The sequence below is a fragment of the Lygodium microphyllum genome, chromosome 5, assembly GCF_053477565.2.
Source record: "Lygodium microphyllum isolate KBCC chromosome 5, Lygodium_microphyllum_v1.1.10, whole genome shotgun sequence".
Taxonomy (NCBI): Eukaryota; Viridiplantae; Streptophyta; class Polypodiopsida; order Schizaeales; family Lygodiaceae; genus Lygodium; species Lygodium microphyllum.
The window spans coordinates 168,296,774-168,308,183 of record NC_141139.1 but is presented as its reverse complement, the minus strand read 5'-3'; the positions used below and the strand labels follow the sequence as shown (position 1 = coordinate 168,308,183).

The window sequence follows — 11,410 nt, the reverse complement described above, 5'->3', positions numbered from 1 at the left end:
GTTAGTCATAGCAAAAACAACACACATGAGCATGGATTCGTAATGCGTCCATAGAATGCTTGCAAAACACAATAGAAGAATACAACTAGTTTACCGTGAGTGACCAACTATTACCGTATTGCTATTATTGTTCCCCTACAACCTCCACTTACAGGCTTAAGTGTCTCAATATTCTTTAGACTTCTCTCCTTTTCATATGACCCAAGCATTCTTTTCTTTGATATGGTTGTACGTAGTTGGGTTCCAAGTCTCCTTATTTTTCCTTGGCTCTCCTCTAGTTGTTTCCTCATTGTATTTATCTCCTATCGTAACCATTGGTTCTGCAGCTTTAAAATGTTAGAATGGCCTATTAAATTATAAGTATATGCTAGAAGCCCTTAATGCCTATTGCCAATAAACCTCAATAATGAGGAACACGAAGAGAATGGAGGGGTGCTTAGGATACAAATTACCATTAGTCCATAAATTGACATCCTTTCTATCCTCTAATCTCATTGCTACCAACGCACTCAGTGTGTGACTAAACACATTGTTTCTTTTGAGAACAGGTGCATACTCACATCATCTAGATCAAATGGAGGTGGTATAGAAATTTACGAGTACCCAAGCTTGCAATTGAGTTACCAGGAGGTGATCTAAGATTGCAATGGAAGTGGTTTTGAGGGACAAGAGGCGATCCAAGCTTGCCATGGAAGTAGTTTACAATCCCCCAAAATAAAAATTTGAAAATGAAGAGGGAATATTTTGCTTAGATGTCTAGTGGTACAAAGTGGTGATGGAGGCTCCAAGTACAACTATTCAAAGGATACCCATGGGATTTATAGAGGTGGACTTTGCAAAATTTTGGACAAACCTGCACAACACCTTTGTGATCCCTAAGCATTGCGAGTAGGTTCATGATCCTCACTACCATCAACTTTTTAAAGCCACATTTACTCTATGTAACTTTATCATATAAATTATTTTGTGTACAAGTTATTTTTTATCCTTATCCATTAGACGAGTGATGGTACTAGTTCGTGTAAGTTACTCCATGCTCTCATAGGTTGTATGAAGAGCACAACCTAGTGGAAGTTAGTAGTGATTCTACTCAAAAGGTTGGATTAAACTCTAATATAGATGATGAGGTGGAAGGTCTCAACAAACTCACGCAAGAGTCTATTAGCAACCTAAGAGTTCATCGAAATGATGATGGGCAAGCACTTGCTTGCATAAACAAGGACAACCACCTCAATGAGGTGCTTGTCCTCATGAGATTTTCCTAAGAGGAGGGCTACATATAGATCTAGAAATTTTGAATGATTTATGCTAAGATGAAGTGGAGGATAATCTTTAGAGTCGTGAATCCTTGTATATGATAGAATTCTAACCAAGATATGTGCTTAAGACAATTTGTATATTTGAATATAATGACACAAGCTATGTGAGAATTCGACAAACCTCAAATTGTTTTAATGATATGTCTTAATCACCAATGTTGAGAGAAGAGGGGATCGAAAGTGCTGGAGAGAGAGAGAGAGAGAGAGAGAGAGAGAGAGAGAGAGAGAGAGAGAGAGAGAGAGAGAGAGAGCAAGGAAGAACACTGCATGTTGATTTATTTATTGGTTATACTACACTTGTCAATATGGTATGATCTTATAAAGATCATTATAAAGATCAGGATATACAAGGCTTCATGGCTAATATAGACCCCCACTCCACCTTAGCAAGTGCTCATGATAGTGCAAGAGTCACTATCATGGTCTACCTCATATGCAAAGTTAGAGTAGCTTGCTCAAAACACCATACATAATCAATGCACTTATCATTGATTTTTAGCTTCTTGCAAGCCAATGTTGTGATTGTAATTCCATTGGAGGTAACCATATTGCTTCAATACATAGACTCCATACATAATCAATGCACTTATCGTTGATTTTTAGCTTCTTGCAAGCCAATGTTGTGATTGTAATTCCATTGGAGGTAACCATATTGCTTCAATACATAGACTCCACACTAAGTTCTCATAGTTGTTTGCCATTGACTAGTTTTCTAGTGCTTATATATACACACACATCTACAAACATCTAGCCTATCTCTGCTCAAATGATGTCTATCTCTAGTAAATCTTCTCAAAACAAGCTATGGGGCATGTACATCTTATCCAGCATCATGATCCTAGGCCATTGAAACATCGGTTGTGTTGTTGGCTGTCTATTTGGTTGTACCATAATACAAGGCTCTTCTTGAGATATCACCCTGCATATCTCAACGACCTGCTCATTAAAACAACATTATGGATACAAATGACTTTCCTAGCTTTTGGATCTCATAGGTAATATCCCATCTCACTTATATCCCCATAACCAAAAACGATACATTTCACTGATTTAAGATCCAATTTATTGCATTTGTCCTTGGGAACATGGCAAAAAGCCTCATATCTAAAGACACAAATGATTATATAAGAAAGGTTTTCTAGACCATACCTCCTCTACAACCTAACAACCAATAGCAATACATGGGGATCTGTTTATCAAGTGTACTATAATAGTAACTACCTTAATTCAAATATGTTGCGGTAAGCCTACTTGGCTAATCATACGAGTATCCATGATGACTTATGAGCGTCTTTGCCATCTATCAATCAACAAGTAGATGATAATACACTTCATAAGATAAAGGTGGGTATACCCTACAACTTGGGTGGAGAAAAGCTACATAACAATGTGGCTCGTGGCTCTTACGAGACCTACTTGGGTGACACCATGCACCTATGGCTCACTTCACCCACAAGCCTCCACATTTTTCCACTTCTTGAATATCTTGGAAATAGCACCTAGAGAAAGGGCTATTCATTGCATGTAAACATGTTGAGGAACTTTTAAACATATGCTCTTCTTCAACTAATTCATGGAGTATCTCCTTTGATAACTTTGATGTAAGATATATCTATACATTTTCTATCAAGACTATGGAACTTTACAAGCTAGACAAATGGTTCTAGCCCATTGGGTGTTTTCCTCATAAGGGGATTCCCTTGTTAGGTAGGATAGGGGAACTTGGAAATCCACTTTGTGGCAAAGCGACAACATGATACAAGGAGTCGTCTTCCGATTCTATACTTGTTCTACCAAAAGTAGTAGAGATACAACCTTCAACTAACCTATCTAGAGGAGGATTCACAATGAAGACCCTAATCACAACAAAAAAATAACTTGTTATATCACAAAAGCACAATAGTAACATATAAGCTTACTATACAAGCAATATATCAAAGAGCAAGTCTCTTTGTTTTTAAATTGTACGAGAAGACACCATTCACCCATCTCTCAAGAAGATATGCATTTTTATTTACTTTTCTTTATTTTTATTTATTATCAATTATTTAAAAATAGATTCTAACCTTATGAAAGGTTGTACATATCAAAATATCAATTGCCTTTGCTAAAGTGAACACTCAATGATGAGAAACTGAATTACATTAGGCCTAGAGAGAGAATTGAATGCAAGTCCGTTGAAGGTCGAGCTAGATGATGAAGTGTGAGGCTGCCCACCCCCCTCCCCCCCCCCCCCCCCCCCTCTCTTGCAAAGGAGATGCAAATAATGATTTCGTAAGCACCCTACTGATTTATAACCACACAAGTAAATATCTTGCATTAAGACAAGAGCAACGTTTAAGAAATCTACGAAAATGATATGCAAAGAAAATATTTGAAAGTCAGCATGAAATTGCATGTATGAAATCGTTATGTCAATACGTTATTGTTATGTATGGAATGAGGGTCATCTATCTCATGGAAAGGCTCATCGATCAGTACATGCTAAGGCCATGGCCCATAAAGGCCCTAAATGAGAACAATGCTTTGGTCCCTTCTTCAACTCTAGAAAAGGATCGACTATCCTATTTGCATACGTCGCTATCCACTGAATTTTTGGATAGATTGGTTTCTTGAAAGCAGCCAATTAAATCATTGCATCCTCAACAAGCAATGATAGTAGTGCACAACTTGTGTTACCCATTTTAACAGTATTAAAAACCAGATACATTCTATCTTATAATTTCACTCAAGTAACCTTTGAACAACCCATGTGTGTGACTGTGTCCCATTAGCAGCTATATATTCCGAAAAGTGTAGCCAAGCTTATATGTTGTACTAACATCCCATTTCTGCCAACTTAAGTCATAGCTGATAGAGCAGCATCCCATGTTCACATTTAAATATACAATCTCTTAATGCACTCGACATACAACACGTAGTCATTCCTGTTCATACTGCAACTGCAAGTCTTTAAGGTACTAAAATACCCCAATTCAACTCCCAAATCAGTTTTAACACTCCCATTTAGAGAGCACTAGCCTCCTGCAGAAGAGGTACAAGCTTCCCTTCCTTATGCTTTGCTACTGTGCCTGCCAATAAGATCATCAAAAATCATGTATGAGTTTTTGCATGAGCATGCATCTGTGCACGTGCTTGGAGAACTACCAGATCTTCAAAACTGCATTTTTTAAATATGAAAACAAAGCAGTACTTACTGTCACAACCACCAATATGTTTGCCCCCAATAAATACATTAGGAACAGTTCTTTGTCCTGTCCACTCTAACAACGCAGACTGCACCTCTGGCCCATCACCTGCATTGACATAATATTCACAACATTTCCAACAACATCAAACCCAGCATCTTGGCAGCCTTCTTTAAAGGAAATATAATGGCAAAAAGTGTAGTATTCCAATTATGCACCAATTCCAAGTCCTCCCTAGATCACTGAGAGACCCACGACTCTAAAACTGCTCTAATCATCAATTATACAAATCTAGACAAGTTGTATGGCTTCCTTTCTACATATGGTTTGTTACATGGATGTATAAATGAATGAATGCATACAATCAACGTTTTCCAGATCTAGTTTGCAACCTGATATATCTGAAAAAGATGTTACAAACTCTACCAGTTATACTACTCGAGAATCAGTTGTTGCTACCGTCTTATGTGTTTCACATGTGCATGACTGGGTAAAGCAAGAGAGACACCCCAATATGTTAGCGGTCCTGGTCGTCTCCTGTTTGTGAACCGTATGTAAGGGACACCAGGGAGCTCTGTCCAATCATGGTCACATTTGCAGTTTGATCTAATATGTCCAATTTTGGTCGACACCCCGCCCATTTTATTTTTGGCCCTAGACTCTTGACCTCCATCAAAATCACTAAGTCGTGTGCACATGATAGCAACAGCAAAAACTGCTTGAACAGCAGCTGAAAATAGAGCAAACTCCACGCAGCATTTAAAATATGGAGCCAAACAGCCACAACTCCGAGTAGCATATGTCTGAAGAAGACAATTTATGAAAGACTTTGATATCGAGAATGTAGATAAATTGGAACAGCTGTAGGTCTGATTGCAACAGCAGCACAAACAGCTTGAACAGCAGCCAAAAATAGAACATGCAAAACAGTCACAACTCCAAGTACCATATCTCTCAGAAAGACAAATTACATCAGACTTTGATACCAAATATAGTAAAACAAACCCTCACAGTCTAATAACAAAAGACAATTTGTATGAGATAATGTATGTCGCTTCATCCTAATCTGCCTCCTAAATCATGACTTAGGTCGTAATAGACAGACAAATTACATCAGACTTTGATACCAAATATAGTAAAACAAACCCTCACAGTCTAATAACAAAAGACAATTTGTATGAGATAATGTATGTCGCTTCATCCTAATCTGCCTCCTAAATCATGACTTAGGTCGTAATAGACAGACAAATTACATCAGACTTTGATACCAAATATAGTAAAACAAACCCTCACAGTCTAATAACAAAAGACAATTTGTATGAGAATGTATGTCTACAATTTGCTTCATCCTAATCTGCCTCCTAAATCATGACTTAGGTCGTAATAGATTAATCTGCTAGTGAACTTCAGAAATTATGATGTTCAAACTTGATGTGGACTCTCCATTATTATCATTCTGGTACGGTTTAATCAAACACCCCAATAGCACTTCACTTAATTAGTCATGCAAGAACAAGGACTTAAGCCAAATCTTCAGGGTACCTGGACGAGCTTCAGGTTATGTGGATAAGTCTTTCCTAAGAGTTCTCTCCAGGCTGCCGGCTCTCCAACAGTGCCCCGAGGGTAAAGTGTTTCCGAAACTAGAATGCCTAGGTTGAACATATACTACTCGGCAGATCAGATCCAGGCCGTGCTCCATGGCAAGGTAATTCAGAAACCGAACGGTTAGAAGTATCCATAGCAACTAACGACCAATGCACGATTCAGCTAAGATGGATCTATCACATATAAACAGGAAAATCCCAACCTAACAGTCTGTGGCATTAGAAGAATACAAGGGTAAGAATACAAGGCAGAAGTTTCATCACTGGATGTTTGTATGAGCCATCGAGGCAGCCTACAGATAGGCAGGAAAGTGCGGCCTCCGAATGCAGTGACACAAGACTGATACCAAACTTACACACAAGACACCTAAATCTTTACACAATATCTCGATGATGTGCCACACCAGCGCTCCTCTCCCTCTCTCAGCAGTTTCTCAATATAACGTCCTTAACAAAAGTGCCACAGGAATGTAGAGTTGAATCACAAGAGCACAATCTGTCTTCTTGCAATGGAAATGACAACCTGATCAAAGTCTTCATCTAGCTTGCCAACCTGCATACACGGCTCCCGAGATACTGTCTGCCGTCAATCCTAGGAATTTGTTATCCCACATATCCTATTCGGACACAGGAGCCTTTGGCCCAATTGGAAAAAACTGAACAGGATCTATCAGAACCCTAGCCATGGTTCAGCCTCTTAGGCCTCAAGTCACATGTGGACGTATACGCAAGATACTGGCAAAGGGACTTACTCTCTTCGTCCAGTTCAATCACTTTGCTTTTCACGCCAAGGCTGGACAGAAGCCGCTTCACCTGCGTGCAGTAAGGGCAGTAGGTTTTGCTGCACAAAAAAGAAGGATTGCAATCAGAGATGGCGCTGGCGCTGGCGCTCTCTCTCTCTCTCTCTCTCTCTCTCTCACCTGAAAACAACCACAGGATTTGAGGCGACTAGATCCTTGGCTTTGGCCAACGCCATGGTTCTCGACTGTGATGAAGAGGACGACGAAGCAGAAGAAGAAGAAGCGGAAGAAGAAGAGTGTGTTCCACCCATCCTTCAAAGTCAGTGTGACTAATAAATGGAGGCAAATGATTGGCTATGGTCCTGCCAGATGGAGACTCGAGAGTCGAGAGGGAGAAGAAATATAGAGAATATGATGTGAACAAGATTATGACGTTCCACGAACAAAAAGCTCAAATGTAAAATAAATGCCAGCAAAGCAATAGAAGATAAGTTCATCATGTAACCATGAATATGGCCCTGCTCTTGTGTAAATTATATTATATCAGAGCATTTTCCCACACTGAGTTTTGTGACTCTCAAAATATCAAAATTAAAGCTTTTCACACCATGCATTTCGTCGGACTCCCCCAAATTCATCGGCACGCTTATGCATTTTGAAGACACATTCAAGGGTAATTTCATTGTTATTGCTTCATTTATTTATTTTTAAATTGCAAATTACTTTTCATGGGAAGCAGACTCCATGATTTTCGGCATAGTTTTGGAACATTTCGATCCGTCTCTGTGCATGTTACAAAACTCACAGCGGGAAAATCCCCCACGTTTTTTTATTCATGTTTATTGTACATGATTCCTCTCGATAGCAATAAAAATAATAAACAAACAAAAAGGTGGACATATGAAAGGCACAACTTTATAACCCAAAAATTTCCATGTGTTTATTGTCGAACTAAATCTTAAAGATTTTTTTAAAGGGCAGTGAGAGGTTACTCAAGCCAATAAACTAACCTACTCAAACCAATAAGCTAACATATCAAATGTATGGTTATGCATATTTCATACAAAACAATTACTTATCACTTGAAGCTGAAATTGATATGAATTGTAATTGACTAGTAAAAGAAACATAGGATGCTATGATTCAATTTAGCCCAAAGGTTAGATTTTCATATGAAAACAATGATTTAACTCTACACATAGGATGGTTTTTTCAACTATAATAGAACACTAAGCCTCATACAACCGATCAACCCTACTTTCAGTCATATTCCAATCATGCATCGGAAGAGATGAAATTGACCAATGGTAGGCATTGGTTAGTGATCATTAGCTTATAGATATGGCTGTACTCTCTGGCTCTCTGCTTGTGCATACCTAGGACAATCACCAAGGTGGACAATTCTGGAGATCCTCATAGCTAGATCGAGTTTTGTGCTAACTTAGAGGGGTGGTGGATAGCCCCTAACTGCAGATTGGAGGCCTTGAGTAACTGCATCACATCATAACATGTACCTTTGTAGGTTGTATTCAGAATAACACTACCAAGGAGTGTTGAAGGGGTCCCCTCCCCCATTCAAACTTAATACCTCATTCCTAAGTGATAAGAGGTTTTCTTGCAAAGGCAAAGAGTTTATGGAGAAGAGTCAATGGATAACACGGGGATTGCATTTCTAGATGGATTGTTTGCAATGAAACAGTTCTCTCATTGGCTAAGAAGCATGATAGAACATTAGCAAGGTTGAGAAGGCAAAACCAAGATGCACTTGGTAGGTCTCGGGGCAATATATTGGCTGCTCTAACTAAAAACCCGAATGATGAATGCTTGGTGAGGCTATTACACAAGTGTAAGGCCTTTCTGAGTGAACAAGAGGCCTTAAGAGTAAGGGCAGCTCAGATCCAGCTCAAGATTAAATGGGATTTGGAAGGAGATGCTCCAACCCCCTTCTATTTTAGAGCCGTGAGGTGCAAGGTGCATAAGGGAAACCATTGTGTGCATTGAAGATGAAAGAGGTAGGAGATTAGCTCAAAGATGAAGAAATAATGGGGGTCTTCTATAGGTATCTCTCTTCTATTGTTGGGCTTGAGTTTGTTGAGCCCCTAGATTACAATGACAAGCTGGCAACCTCATTGAGGGCTACACAAGTTGCATTCCAAGTGGGCTTGCTAAGCAAATCAGTAAGCCTTTCTCAATTGATGAGGTTGGCCATGTGCTTCACTCTTTTAAGGAACACAAATTTTTTGGCATTGACAGTGATGCCATGAGGCATATTCCACAGTGGATTCCATGAGGTTTTGTGGTGGATTTCGTAAAATTTAATTTATTACCGGGGCTCATACACAAGGTGGATTCCTTGTGCGAAAAGTCGATGGGGACGCCTGTCCTTTTCGGGCGTCTTGTTAATTTAATGTGCAAGTGGGTGATTCCACAAAATACATATTTAAATTAATAGACATTTATGAGTTTAGAGTGCGCACTCGTAATAAATTAAGGTTAGGATTGAGTTCTAACCAATTTATTTATTTTGTAGATGAAGACTGCTAGGTATTCACTTTTGTCGGTTTAATTTTATTATTTTCTAATAATTGTGAATGCTTCAGTTGTGTAGAGTAGGCAGTGGTGGCATTGGGAAGCACTGGGCGATAGCGTGCATTCAAGTTATTTAGAAGAAATTATCATTTTTGATGGGCGCTCATCTTAGGTGTGGCGCCAATATTTATTTTGATGCGCTTATTTATTGAAGCGCCTGGTATTTATTTATTATTTTGTATGCGCATGGGTGCACGATTTAAATATTTGTATTGGATATTGTATTTGGGCACCGCCCGACTCTTTGGGCGCCCAATAGCTTTAATTCTTTAGTGGGACAAAAGCAAACACAAAAGCTAAAGCGTGCTAATTGTAAATTGGGCTATTTTTTGAGCTTGGAGAGGAATAATATATCAAATACATGCTTTGTGGAGTGCTCACACAAGGCATGGGGGGAGATTGTACCCAATTAGTCTTTTGCTTCATGTCGTGCAAGCTTTCTCTTTTTTTTTTTGTGCAAAAATAGAGTTTTTTTGTTCTTGGGGACCTTTTGACACTCACTACGCGCGCATATAGCATCTGATCTGTGCACTAGTGGTATCAGAGCCAAGGTGAGATCGAGAGCTTCTAATCGCTTACCATCTCGCACGAAGGCGGAGCTCCTGGAATGATCGATCTCTACAATCAGTCTCGTGGCAATCCGTCAATATCAGCGTGTTCCTGGCAGTCAAGAACCCCCTACTACGCACTCAGATTGCGAAGGACCGGCCTCTACAGGCGGAGGACCACACATGAAGCTCCTTCATCAAGACGTTTTTTCTCTCAGAGAAGAACAGTAAGAAACTTCATTAATATTAGCTTTAAGCTTAAAGAAAAGCTTAAGCAAAGCTTAAGCTTAATCGATTTGTCAAATCGTGGAGGAAGGACGCCGTGAAGGATGTCGACGTTGTTCAGGACATATTGACATCCTAATTTCAAAAAAAAAAAACTACTAGAATAAAGCTTAAAGCTTTAAGTTCCTTAAGTTCCAACTTACTAAGTCGCAAAGATCAAGATTCAACTCTCTTCCATAGCGGCAGTTCCCACTGGACTAAACATGAACCTGTCTTCAACTCTCTGGAAGCCCCTGTTCACACCTGTGGACTGATAGAGCCTGATTTCAGCAAACAATTTGCAACACGTAGTCTACACGCAAGATTATCTTCTTGGAAGACGACCGTGACATCAAATTCCGTATCCGCAAAGGAGAAATACTACAAAAAGCCATAAAAGAAAAAAAAGAGAAATAAGCCTTGTAAACTCGACTTTGAGCTACGCTCATCTCGCTAACAAGATTTTGAGTATGTGAGGTCTTTTGGAATTTCGCAAGATGTCTGATCAAACCATGGAAGATTTTATGGCTGAAGGTGACCTACCCGAACCAACAATGGAGCAAAAGCTGGATTCGATTATGATGCAGCTTCAAGAGAAACGAAGAGCACGTCAAACCTTGGAAGCTCAATTGGCCAATTTGCAACGATCTACCACCGACCAAGATGGACCGCAATCTGAAGATCTTATACGACGTACGATCGATGCAACACTTGAAGCGTAATCTATTCGGAAAGAAATGAAGATAAGTAAAAGAAATTTCAAATTTCGTACTTTCAATGGGTCATGCGATGGAAAGACTGTGCTTGCTTTTATAACTCAATTTGATGATTATTTCCATGAAGAACACTATGCTGAGAAAGACAAAATTAAGTGAGTTACTAATCATCTAGTGGATCGAGCATCCCTATGGTGGATTGTTATCCGCAAGAGCATTGATTGTCCTACTACTTGGGAGACTTTCCAAAAGAAATTTTTGTAGAATTTCCTTCCACCCCAATTCCATGAAAAAGCAATCAAACAATGGGATCTTCTGCAACAAAGGGATCGTGAGCCTATTTCACAATATACCAAGTGTTTCTGGAATGCTTTATTGCAACTATGAATGCTTGAAGATGTACATGAGGCAACCCATAAACGCAAGTTTATGTCTGGCTTAC

The 11,410-nt window shown here is 39.2% G+C and overlaps 1 protein-coding gene across 1 annotated transcript; it reads right to left on the bottom strand.

The window, feature by feature from the left end:
- Positions 1 to 4,072: 4,072 nt before the first annotated feature.
- Positions 4,073 to 7,206, bottom strand: LOC148036667 (glutaredoxin-like). Its single transcript, XM_087678711.1, has 4 exons — positions 7,032 to 7,206; positions 6,864 to 6,952; positions 4,517 to 4,615; positions 4,073 to 4,390 (listed from the first exon to the last, which is right to left on the bottom strand). Exons 1-4 carry the CDS (start codon positions 7,160 to 7,162, stop codon positions 4,326 to 4,328), a joined length of 384 nt encoding a protein of 127 aa, XP_087534837.1. The 5' UTR covers positions 7,163 to 7,206; the 3' UTR covers positions 4,073 to 4,325.
- Positions 7,207 to 11,410: the final 4,204 nt, after the last annotated feature.

Coding starts and splice junctions, on each gene's coding strand:
- LOC148036667 (XM_087678711.1), bottom strand. CDS start 7,162: ATGGGTGGAACACACTCTTCTTCTTCCGCTTCTTCTTCTTCTGCTTCG. Junction 4,616..6,863: donor GATTGAACTGGACGAAGAGA/GTAAGTCCCTTT, acceptor ATGTCAATGCAG/GTGATGGGCCAGAGGTGCAG. Junction 4,391..4,516: donor ACATATTGGTGGTTGTGACA/GTAAGTACTGCT, acceptor TCTTATTGGCAG/GCACAGTAGCAAAGCATAAG.